The 13,296-nt window shown below is 40.2% G+C and overlaps 1 protein-coding gene across 2 annotated transcripts in view; it reads left to right on the top strand.

The window, feature by feature from the left end:
• The window catches only part of LOC138510049 (uncharacterized), a 731,668-nt gene that overhangs the window by 146,957 nt on the left and 571,415 nt on the right, over nt 1-13,296 (top strand). For both annotated transcript variants that reach the window (XM_069625466.1, XM_069625467.1), the window contains exon 2: nt 7,566-7,667. In XM_069625466.1, the coding sequence (XP_069481567.1) occupies nt 7,601-7,667 (67 nt within the window). In that variant the 5' untranslated portion in view covers nt 7,566-7,600. The remainder of the gene's footprint in view (nt 1-7,565; nt 7,668-13,296) is intronic.

The following is a 13,296-nucleotide window of genomic DNA, read 5'->3' as shown; positions in this document are numbered from 1 at the left end:
ACGCGAAGTCGTAATAGCCCTCTAATAGCAGGCTTTTTGCAACACGTTATTTGCTCCATGCCGGTAAGGACACTGACTTACCAACAAACTCGTAATGAGGCCCATTGTCTGCGTACCATGAGATATGAATGCAAAGATGGTGTTCCATATGTAAATCAGCAAGATACTCTGGCCTAGTGGTGTGTGATAGTGGAGAAAATATGCCCATTGCCCATGGTTGAGGGGTGCTGGGAGGCAGCCATGTCCCCTTTTACATTTTTTTCGAAGCCTGCAGATGATGCCATCTCATGTTTGACCTGAAATGGGGACCCGGGTTCCTTCGCAAGACACATTTATTACATACATGGCAGGTGGCAAGTTGAACTTTCTGCTTTTCTGATGTAAACTAACTCCAACTCCTGTTTTTTTTTGGGTGGGCTGAGAATGGGCCCTTCTCTTTCTGTGGTCGGTGGTCGGAAATTTTCAGGAATCATCTCTTTTTCCTCAACCGTTGATTGCTCTGTTTTTTTCTGAGCTGATCTCATGTCTTCAACCACTTGCACCTCGGTTGGTGGCAGCTCAACTTCCTCCCCCTGTGCCCCATCCTCTTGTGCTTGATGCATTTGCGAAGGTGCTGCATAAACTATTATATTTATTACGGAGGCACCAGATTCTTTTGAGGCAGATACTTTGCAGAGGAAGCCTCCTGCAGATACTATTTGACCAGCCTGGCACTCACAGAGACCCTGACTTTCTGGGTTTCTGCACTGCAAACATCTGCCAATGTAGCAGGTGAAAAACACCCAACAGATAGAATATTTCCACTACCCTATCCCTGTGCCCTACCACAATTGGGTCCTGCAATACATTCAGACATCTTTATTTTCCTTCAATAAATGCAAGAGGAATTCTCATTGCTTTGGCCTTCCCCTCAACTTAAATTACACCTGGGTTTCTCAGTGCTTTGGCCTTCTCCTCTCCCTACAAATGTACTGGCCTTCCCAGATGCTTATTACATTCACATGGTGTTTTCACTGCTTTGGCCTTTTCCTCCACCTACAAAATGCTCATGGGGCTCTCTGTGCTTTGGCCTACTCTTCAGCCTATACCTAGTAAATGCATGTCTGGTCTGCAGTCCTTTGGTCTTCTACTCTGCCTAGTAAATGCATATGGGGGTTTCAGTGCTGTGGTCTTCTCCTCCAACAACTACAAAAAGCACATGGGGTTTTCAATGCTTTAACCTTCTCATATGCCTAGTAAATGTGCATGGGGTTTTCAGTGCTTTGATCTTATCCTCTACGCACAATATACGCACAACAACCACACATCATGTGCACCCAACCCCCTCAAAAGCTAATTCCAATCTACCTCTGCCTAGGACTATTTTTGATTTAATTCTGCTCTAACCTAACTATCCTACAAATCCCATCCCTAACAAACCTGAGCTACCTCTGCCTCTTCAAATGTCACGCATTAGATATCCTAAGTTTCTAGTCACCTGCCTATATTTATATACAGATGCAAGTTAAACCCAGTAGAACCTCATATGTCAAACCTAGAAAAATACACACAAATTTCAACCTTGGCCACCCATGGAAAATCTACAGGTTCTAGTTTTGCCTGAACCTCCCCCCTTATGCTTACTAGCCAAAAACACTCAGGGATTCTTTCTACAAAAAGTGCAATTGGCATGCAGGGGACTGTGATGAATCAATCATGATTCCTCCAAGGAACCTGGCCTGGGATTCTTCTCATGTGGCCAGGGAAAGGCAGACATTTCCTGATCTTGGCCATGGGGGTGGTGTACTGCGGGAGGATCAAATGGGGGGGGGAACAGAGCAGGAAGACTGGGAAACCCCCCTGTTTAACTTTAACCATAATATCGCACTTTGATGGCTGTTTGCCAAATAGAAGGTGAAAGAACTAACTTTGTTGTTTGGGACTTACAACACCCATAATCCCATGAGTACTGGGGCAGGTATGCTGTAGCAGAATTCTGACAATTAAGCCTATCAGCCCACACCTGAAGGAACCTGTGAGGTGTAAAAGGCCCGCTGAGGTGCAGGCAATCAGGAGGAACTGGAAATGTGACTCGAGTGTGGCTGTACTAGCAGAAGCAGAAAGAAGAAGGCATGGAGCTGGCAAACCAAGCAGAAATGGGAGAACTAGAGGCAAGCCAGAATGTGGATGCAGCAGATTTCACCTGCTTGTTCTGCGATTCCCCCCAAACTCTGAAGTGCAGAGGCTGTGCAGCGGAAGACGTGCAGAAAGGCTGTCTTTCCCCATGTGAGCCTGATTGCCATGGTTGCTGTGCATAGAACGTGACCGAGGCGAAGAGCTGTTGTCAAGCCGTGGGTCTCAGGAATGAGAGGGGCTCCTTAAATGAGTGGCCGGACCAGAAACCCCTTCAGAGAGGAAGGCTTTGTGTCCCTGTGAAGCCAGAAGCAGTAGAATTTGTGGCAGAAGTCGTGGAAGTTGTGCAACCCAGAGAACAAGGTTCGCAGAAGCTGGTGAATGAAGCCTGGGGATCTGATTCCTTGCGCAAGCACTGCCGACAGAAGTATCCAGTTTTCTATTCACTCGTGTATAGTCCGAAGCGAGCTGAAGTTGTTTGTTGAAGCTTTAATAAGGCAACAATGGAAAAGTAGCACTTGCGTGTATCAGGTAATTTCCATTTACTTGCGTGAAGAGCAAACACTGTGAACGATCACTGCTAAACGCGTGTCTCTCATTATGAAGAGTAAATGTTGCGAAGGCCATTGCTGAACAATTAACGTTCCAAAGACCGTTGTTAAACCTTTAACCTTTCAAAACTACATAAAGACGTGATCGCGTGTGCTTAGTTATGCTTTCCAAAGGAAGACTGAATCCTCTCCTTTATTTTACATGGGCATTTATTTCTTATAAAAGAAGTTAAGCAGTTAAACACTGTATCTAGTATTGAAGAGAAGAGCAATCATTGCCCAAGCCAAGAGTCTCCACATACTATGATTGAAAGCAGCCTTTCTCAGAGCCAAAAATCATTACTGTGAACCCAATAACAGTTCAACGTTGCCTAAGATACAAGTGTGCAAGCATTACCTGGAGCCAAGAGAGAGGCACCAAGGCTTCTGGGTAATTACTTGGGATAACAGTTGGCAAAGATGTAAAGGCAAAGTTGGTGAAGGGAAACATGCTGTTGATGAACATTATTTGGAGTTGTTGCAGACAGACAAGAGAGGCATTGAGGCTGCCACTTTTGAAGAGAGATATTCAGTGGAAGAGTGCCTTGCCTACTTGAAGGGGTTGAACTACTTTAAAGTGAATCTTGTCAAAACCTGTCTTGAATCACAAATTATTGAAGCTGTGGAAGTAGTCCAAAGTACTGAAGCTGTGGTGGTATATGGTTGTCAGTAGATGCAACATTTTAGTAGACTGAACGAAGTGGAGTACTTTGAGGCAAAGGAGACTGTTCTCATGGTAAATGTGGGTAGAAGTGCAGTTGTTGAAGTAGAAGCAGCAGAACTGTGAAATCATCCTGACATAAATACCTACTGTGAATCCTAATCATGTTACTAATGACATACTAACTGTTAACCAAGAACTGTGTTTCATTGACTGTTGTATGAGTTGCATTTCTTTTGAACTGTGGAAAGTCTTCTTGGATTGCTAGAAGTGGTGGCAAAGCATCGTAGCTGGGAATACCACTGGTGCTATACCAAGGAAGTGGAAAGTCAATATTTCACCAAGGAGAAAAGATTTGCTATGGTTGGAATGTTGGTTAACGAAACTTTATTTTGACACATCAAGAACTGATTTGAGACTATTTTACATACAAGAATTTCATTATTTGAACATGGGAGCAGAATTCACTTTGAAGCCTGGGGAAGGGAATCCACCCAGGTTATTGAGAGGTCATCAAGAAACTGTGAATATTGTTGATGTTATTAGAATTGCCATATATTTGTTTTCTGAATTTGTTGTTTAGTGTGAGGGCCAGAGATCCTGTGTTGCAATGTTTCCCTGAATCTGCGGTTAGGCAGGGAAATGCTCAGCAGAGTAGGGACAGTGAGAAATGTTTCTTTATTTACTCTTTAATAAAATGGCATTTGTTGAACAATCAACTAACAGTTGTCCACCTCTCATTGTTGACCCCTCACAGGACCACCAATGTTAGTAGGTATTTGCTGTTGGATCCTGTGGTGGTCCAGAAGACAGAGTCAGACATGTTAAGGACATTTTAGTGGTTTTTGAAATTATATAGATATGCCCTAACTTTCCCTATCACTAAAGGGTTCACCCTACCTATTTAGAAGAACTAAGGATGCTCGTCAGTCATCAGTAAGTCCTAAAATAAAAATGTCCTCAGTCCAAACCTAACTCTACTTGACCCTGCCACTAATTTAAACAACTTAGACTCATCTAAGAGAATATTCTTATTCTCTTGTGTTGGTGATTTCTTCAAAGTTTCACCTGTTTCCTCTTTTTTTATAATCTTCTCCAATAAAGGCTGATTAGCTCCTCCATGAGCTCTTTTAATTATTGGACAACACTCCTGGGCTGTGTGCTTTCTTTAGGGATATGTTGTGGCCAATGAGTCTGCACCTACCTTTGCACACTCTTGCCTCTTGTTTTATAGTCTCTCAATTCACCCTTGCCTAGATTACGTGGCACTTTATCCCCTGGTATAATGTATCTTTCCTGGTATTTTTCTTTAGTGCTTTCTCTTCTATTCTCGTACTCTCTTGGTACTATGATACCATATTTTTTAAGACACAGCTTTGGGTTGTGTTTTCTCCAGTCTTCCTCTCTTGGCTTATGATACCATATGCCTTCGGCCCTGGATATTTGTCTTCAGTCTCTCTCAATTACCCCTTTGGACTTATTTGTTATTCACTGTACAAGCTCTCCACATTGCCAGTTAAACAACTTTAGTCCTTGTGTCACTTCTATTGGACTAGGATGAGTTACACTCTTCGTGCATGTTATTCTTCTCACAGGGTTTCTGGTTATTGACTCTAGATTCATTTCACATTGGTAATAAAAAGAAAACAATGGTTGGGACTGGCATTTGAACTATTATCATGTTACTACACTGAAAACCTGTAGGGACATTATGGCTGTTATACACAATAGGATGAAACCTAGAAACTACTTGCTATTATGTCCCTTGTTGCAGGATCATAGATTTGGATTGCTCCTATGGATAAATAGATTGCCTGTATTGACAGTGCTGGGTCCCGAGCTGCATCTTCCTGCAGCAGATAGATACTGTCAAATTTTCAGAATAAATACGAAACATGAAAACACGAGGCATGTACTGACGCACCCTAGGACCCTGGGAAAACTGCATATGAATCTACTATCAAGGAGGATGGATTTTGCCATTATTGCTTGAATAGTGAAGACAAATCACTGCACCTCGCACTTTATCATGTATGGCTTGAAGTAAAGAAATTATTATTATTGAAGTGAATGTGCTAGCTAAAACTTGAATATCAGCACTAGAAAGCACAGAGTACTTTATAATGAGGCTGTTTGGAAATTGCAATGTGGATTTAGAGGATCTATTTTTTTATCAACATTTTTTGTAATCAACATTTTTAGAGGTTTTTAAGAGGATTTTAGGTAAACTATAATTTTATGTATATCAAGTCTTGTATGTTTTTATGCATATACAAAATAGTATAATGTTGAATGATTTGATTTTGAGATTGAGCTGATACATGTTAGTATGTATTAAATGTAATATATGTGTACAGTTTGTAAAATAAATAAACACGTTAATAATAAATACATACAAATAAAATTTACAATGAATTCCTATAGAATCCACCTGATTTTAGCAGATGGCAAATGCAGCCAGACTTCCCAGGAATCCATTAGTTTAACCCCAGCATGAAAACACAAGCTGGTTAAACTATCTGGAAAGCAAAGCAGAAATATTAATTTTATTGTGTGCTCCTTCTCTGCCTCCAAATGGCTGTTTTTTCATATTGTTTTGATTAATGTCCAATATGAATGTTTTTGTGAGTAATTTGACATATTGATTAGCTCTATGTCTTGAAGTCACTCACTAACCCTTTCTGTTGCATTTACAGTTTATTGTTTTATTATGTATGCTTTTCATTAAGTGTCTTTTAGATGTTTTTCCAATGTATCAATAAAATGATTGATATTTTGATAGTGTGAGTATTTAGCTGGATTTTTCTGTGGTGTTTTTGTGTTTACACTAGATGAAAGAATAGTGGTTAACTTGCAATGTCCTGTTTTACAAAGTTGTGATTAAAAGAGGGGTAATCAATCTTGGAATTATTTTTTGTGCTAAATTCCCCTCCCTGTTTGCAAGATTGATCCCCCGAGAATAAACAATTAGAGAGACCCAATTTCTTTACCTACCCTCTAGTACTCCCAATATTTCAGTGTTTCTAGAGACAGGTATGCAGTGCATTGAGTCGCTTTGCAAGGTACAGTCGGTTCATTACTGGATAAGGATCTGGACATCAGATCAGTTGGCAAGTATAGAGATGCACTCTTAGATCTTATGTTGCAGGATGGAGGAATGTTGTTGCTCTGGTTTGCTCACATAAGAAGTGAACTTAATGATATTGGGTTGAGTGAGCTATAGACTAGCCCGGCCAATATGACCCGCAGTTGCAAAATAGTCATAAGAGAAGCTTATCAGGTAAAAATGGAGCAGGAAATCCGAAGTAAGTTAGGTCACTCTGTCCTGTTGACTTGTTAGTGGGAATTGAAGCAAGTAATGGGCTTTGAGGCATGTCTTGATTATGTAAACCCTAAATATGCAAGAGCATTATATTTGAAGTTATGCTTGGGCACATTTCTCGGTGGAACTCTAATGTACCAGCAGCTTGCCCGTTCTATCTGGATTGAACTGAACATTTTATCCACTTTGTCCTGACATGTCCCCATTGTCTAGATCTGAGAAGAAGGTTTCTAAGGCCCCTTCTTCGAGTTAGACTTTTCAGAACTATAATCGCGGCAATGCTCCTCTGCTGCTGTGCTGCTGATTTATTACAAGTATATTGCACCTCTAAATACCTCATGGGGGCTTTGTGAAGAAGACAGAGTAAGCTAGCAAGCTGACCTGCTAAAATCCATCATACAATATTTGCTTCAGGTGGTTATTAGAATAACATAAATAAGCACCCTTACAGGGTCGAGGGTGCTGGTTCTTCTGGCCGGGACCAGTGGAGTACTTGTATGTCAAGCGGTGAACAGATATTAGAGCTAATTGTGAGGATTTTACTGCTCAAGAATAATTTAGTTAATCAACATCTAGAGGCTGTTTAAATGTAATCCATCTTAATATTCTTATGCGGTTGTTCACATTTAAATATTTATTCTAACTATTATGAATTTGTGCACTTGAGCATTGACGGTTTGACATGGTGCCTTGTTGTTTTATAAATGGCTGGCTTTTAACCTATGTTTTATCCCTGATTTTATTTCAGTCAAGCTGTTGAAATTGTGATTTGTATGATGCTTGTTGCTTGCATGATATAATATATATCGAAATCAATCTGCACTGAACTGAAAATGTATCTGTTTGAAAACTGTCCAAATACCCTGCCCTATTTTTTCAGGGAACTCAAATCTGGATGCACTGGAATTGTGTGAAATGAGCAAAAAGCGAAGGAAACATTGCAGGAACAGAAAGTGCACAGAGAACACAGATTGGAAGTCAAGTAAGTGTGTACTAAATCTCAGTGTAGCCAAGATGTACCCAGCAAGTCATCGAAGGACAACAATCAGATGTCTTTTTCTATGAGGAACCTTTCGAGAAGCGGTATGTGCCACAGTAAACAGCGGGATAGAGCGAAGAGAGAAATGGAATCTATGTCTAAGTATGTGTGCCAAAGTTATTATGGAACAGACAGTAGAGGACAGGGTTTGGGGAAATCGATTTTGAACCTGTTGGTCCTTTCATAAGAAAAGGTCAGGCAAAAACATAGACAGCTGCGTAAATGGTCACTAGAAAACAGTCAAAAGAAAAGCGAATGAGGCACCCAGGGACAATACATTAATAGAATGAGGTGGGTGTCAAAAGATTGACCTCAAATTTGAAAGGATAGAATTTAAAAGGAGGACACTCAATCCCTTTGGATAAACTATCAAACAATTTAAGCAAAGAATATCTGAATCAGGGGAAAGAGGAACTTGTCTAAAAATATTTGGTACTAACCCTCTCCCGGAAATTCTGATTGTGAAGTTACATAAAATATAATTAACATATGACAATTATGAAAGTAAGACACTATTAGAATCATAATACTGGATTTCCTGAAGGAACAGAAAAAGGTAATCCAATTTTGAGTCTTCATAATTCCCTCAGAAAACCACCAGAGCTACAACCTTGTAAAGCTCTGTTTAGATCAGGGACGTCTGTGGACTTTTTCTGTGCATGCTGGTGCTCTGGCGCCATCATCTGTGCATGGGACATGGTGCTTTGAGGTTGGGGCAGTAGAGCAGCCACAGAGGGATGCTCAATGAAGCTCGAGTGTCATGCAAACCTTCCAATCCTTGCAACCTAGCAGAAGCATGGATCTTCTGCCAGTGATAACAGATAGGATCCAGTCATCCACAAATGACATGAAACATTCTGACATAAGGCATTCTGTGGTGGTCGGAAATGTGGCTGTGGCATCAGCTAAAGTAGACTTGTGCGGCTTTGCAGTTGCAGGTTTCCGTCTGCCAGTTTTGACCTTCTGAATTCTCTCTCCCATCAGCCAGTTTACTTCTCTGGCCTGGCCTAATAAGGTATGCAGGGCACAACTGTCAAGGTTTTGTGTCAGTTCGTCCCACTTAGAAAGGGAGATGGAGACCTTGTCCTGGTCTCAAATAAAGAGCTTCAGTGATAGCAGACTTGCCAGGTCTTGCCAGTTCTGTAGCAGAGTTAATTACTGAATTTTCAGGTTTGTTGTCTTCTTCCATAGGATTGCTGGTAAGTTAACCTGGCTTTACATATTTTTGAGAAATTGGGCTAAGGTTCAAGAATACCAGACACAAGATTGCATGCATTCAAACATTCTGATGGCCTCACAATCTATAGTGATTGCCACATTCAAAAAAGGATCCTTTTCAGGCAAATTCTGTGAATGGGGATTGACTAAACACTGCAGACACCCCAATCACACTGCCTGGTTCTGGTCTTGACCTGCTGGATCTGTACTCCGTGAAAATGACGTAAACTGTCACCAACCATGCTGGGCTCCTCATAGCCAGATAGTCGAGCAACTCGCCTACGACAGAACAGGACACATGGTGATACCACTGCCCCAGGGACTTAGAGCTCTGGGGAGCAAATCACTCATTGCATCATCAATGAGATCTGGTGAGTAGGGGTAATTAAGGAAAAGGTGAACCACATGGGGAAATCAAATGAATTTGAGGTACACTGTGACAGAGCTGCAATTTAGGACATTTGGCTTTACGTTAGGAAAAGTTAAATACATTTCTAGCTATAGTTGTACTGTTGTAAGAAATAGTTAGTTTCATTTATTTTACATTAGCTACTAAAATGAATCCATTCATTATAAGATGCTCACATTTCCAACGCACCTATTTCTAAGTAACCCTTCATGATTTAGTTGTGACTCTTTTGATGGATGATGGCTAAACACTGCCAGCCTTAATCCCAGGTATAATAGGAATAATAGTGATGTTAATGATGTTAATAATAATAATGTTAATGATGGTAATAATAACAACAATTGGTATTTTATAAAGAGCTTGTTGCCAGAATGTCTGTCATTGTGTACAAATGTAAAAAACAGATGTTCATAGTACTTTAGTAATTTAATCATACTCAGTGTATTGACCCCAGAAGGATGAGAGTTGGTTGTGCTGGAATTTTAATTTGTGACATGCATGAGATGTAGTTCATGGCCTTAATTTGCTAAGGTACACGGCTTTCACCATGTTTATACCAATTGATGGTTACCAAATATAATAACAAATATATTGTAGATTTAGGTCTTTCCATAGCCATCATGGGTCTCTCCCTCAATGTTTTTCATTTGCTTGATATTTTAAGTATGATTGTGAGACTATGAGAGTACCATATCTGCTTGATATACATGTTTAGCTGAAGAAACGGGTATGGATAAACCACAACAGTTCCATCTAGATCTCACTGGAAACGCAGCTCTTAATATTTTTGGGGCCCATTCGGGGCCCCTACATACTGAAAAGGTGGGGGATACCACCAAGGTGTCAGTTGGTTTGCATTGGTCTACATTCTGACCTACTTAGAGTTTATGGTTCGAGTTGGTGACAGTGCACTTTAACGTAGTAGATGTATGAGCTGTAACCAATTTACGCTCACAGGAGAAGATCCGAGAGAACCCGCTAGTGTTGTGAAATCCACTATACAGACAAATGTACTTTTTTGCCCTCAAGTATGATTGGATGGAGACCAGGAAGGACCATATAGGGTAATTTATCTGTTGTATTCTCCAGCTAGATGGTCACACAGGAATATGTGGGATTACCAATTAGTTTTTATGGGGATTGGATGTCTGCAATACCTATGGAATCCATATACCCTGAGTTTGCACAGGCGAATTCCCACAGAATTGTGTGTGGGATGGCCAGCACTGGTTGGCTGGCCACCAAATGTTTTAATGGTGCATGTGTATATAATTATTTATTTTATTTATTTAAATATGCATTTAGCACAATTGGCTTTACATATTACATACAAAATACAAACCTCAATACATCCAATAATCACTTAAAACCAGATTTAAAACCATAGTCAAACATATAAAATTCCCAAAGACAGGTTTTTTAAAACCGTTAAAATTAGATTAAAAAATGTCATCATGTGATATATCAGGTTAGTGTCATTACCTTGAAGAAGGCATTGCCATATTTTTTCTATTTCTGCCGTTGTACAAGCATTATTATATCGTTTCAAATATAGCTTTCTCAACTTAACCAGGCTTTCGCACTCACATATTGAATGTTTTGCAGATTCTATAATTGCACAACCACACAGTCTGCACAATCTTGAAGTTCTTGTTATGCCCAGTCTAGTACCTATGATTTCCATAGTATCACATTTGTTATATTTAAATAACATGTAGGATCTTACAATATCAGCACAAGGGTATGCATAAAAATATTTAGGTTTTCTAGTATTCATGGTTAAAACATACCGCTATTTACTTTAACGGCTAAACTTATCATATCTCTTTCTTTTGCCACAGTATATATTGCCTCTTTCAATAGGCGTTTAACCTTAGCATGAGAAAAAAGTAGCCAACTACTTGCATTATGATTCGCCCATTTCAAATACGTCGTATAGAGGAGAAAAATACTTTAAAAACTTTTTTTTTGGATTATCTCCTTCATTGAACATCTTCATAAGATCTACTACATAGGTATGGTTATTTAAATTGCACAGTTTCACAAATAGCATGGCAGCTTTATATTCTAGAATGTCACTTGCATATCTAAAATCTCCTTCAAGTAAAATAAATTCACACAAAACAGATTTAGAAAGTCTAAAAAGCCATCTTAAATTTTTTCCTTCAAACAAACATATTTCTTTACGGAACATTTTTCCCTATATCTCAGCACCATACAGTAAACATGAGATAATTTTAGAAGAGTATAATAATAAAACTGTATTAATAGAGAAACCACCATGTCTGCCTATAAAATCACTAATGGCTCCAGTTATTTTTAGACATTTCATTTTGGTATCTTGCCAATGGTGTATCCAACTTAATTTGTCATCAATAATCACTCCTAGGTATTTATAATAGTTTACCTGTTCAATTTGTGTTTTTTCAATATACCATTTATATCTTTTGGATCTAGTTTGTTTTCTTTTATCTAGAAAGGCCATCACCTTAGTTTTGCTAATATTTATCTCTAGCCCATTTTCATTCGCAAACTTTAACAGGCTATTGAGCCTATTTTGTAGTCCATGGGGAGTATAGTCTAATAGAACTATAATTATGGGTGTTCCGGTTTACCCTTTAACCTCTGGAAGATAGCTCAGCAGCAACATGCTCACCTTGAAAGCAAGAGGACATGGAGCAACACAGGTTCGAACCCCGGGTCCGTGCTTAGAAACTTCTGGGCATTAGGTGCGTTATAAATAACCTATCATATCATATCATAACCTCCACCTAGATGTAAAAGATGACACTCTACACCACGAATGTTATCAACTGCTGGGATTTAATCCTGAAGTACTAAGAGAAACAACTGGCCCAGGAGCCACAATGGAACCACTGCACCAGAAACATTTTGCACTCAGAAATTATGACAGAGAATCTCTGCCTCTCACCTGACCCGAAGTAACTGTGTCCAGTTCTCCTTTCCCTTGATAAAGTCGGGACAACTGGATCACTTGTGTATAGGCGCATTATAAATGCCATATCATATCATATCATATCCTAGCTTCAGGAGTCTTTTGTGTGGCTCTGTGACTCTCAAGACTTGCCTGCTCTACTTGACCTCTTAATCCACCCACTACATCCTCTCCAGCCTTTGCTTGATGAATCATCTCTGCAGCTGGAACCTGTCACCTTTCTCCCGGTGAGGAGATCTCTAGTGGAGGGTGCTTATGCACTTTTTTAACCGCAACCTGGGACCCCTGACTAGGGCCATCATTGCCGGATCTTCAGTCTACAATCACCGATTACCTGTTCCTTCACCTGAAATTCTTCATGGGCTCTCTTTGACCCCAGTTAGGCTCTTGGGTCTCAGTCCTGCAGAGTCACTTCTACTGCTGTCTTTGCCTATCTAGATGCCAACCACGACTGTCCCTGCTGCTGCCCCAAGCCCTCTTGTGTGCGGGTTCTTTAGTGTAAACATTCTGCCTTCATTTCCTCTTTTAATAGACCCTCCATCTTACCTGTAGGGGTTTGTTCCATTATTCCTTTGGCTGTAATACTCGCATGCTGAGCTAACCTAGCCAGAACTCTGGAACAACCTTTCATGCTGGTGACATCATCATCACTCACCTCTGCAAACTCCCTCCCTGGGGACTAACTAGTGAAACTCTTGAACTCCACTGCCTCTAGTGAGTTCTCCAATCCTTCTGGGGATGTGCTTTTGCCCTAAACTGCTTTCAGGATAACATTTCCCAATTGTTATAGACTTTGGATTGGGAACTACAGATGGCTCTTTGTTGCAAATCCGAGACACCCCAAAAGGCACCTTGGTGTTTTGGCTCCTACGTGCTTCCTGGGCTGTAGTTGGGTTCCTCACCGTTCCTCAATGAAGATCAGCTACCCAACGTTAGTGGTTGAGTTTTTAAAACTGATCTTGATTTTGTTTTCATTACTGTCACAGATG

This window comes from Ambystoma mexicanum, chromosome 6p (genome assembly GCF_040938575.1).
Source record: "Ambystoma mexicanum isolate Mex_15411 chromosome 6p, UKY_AmexF1_1, whole genome shotgun sequence".
NCBI lineage: Eukaryota > Metazoa > Chordata > Amphibia > Caudata > Ambystomatidae > Ambystoma > Ambystoma mexicanum.
This window is presented reverse-complemented; position numbering and strand designations above follow the sequence as displayed.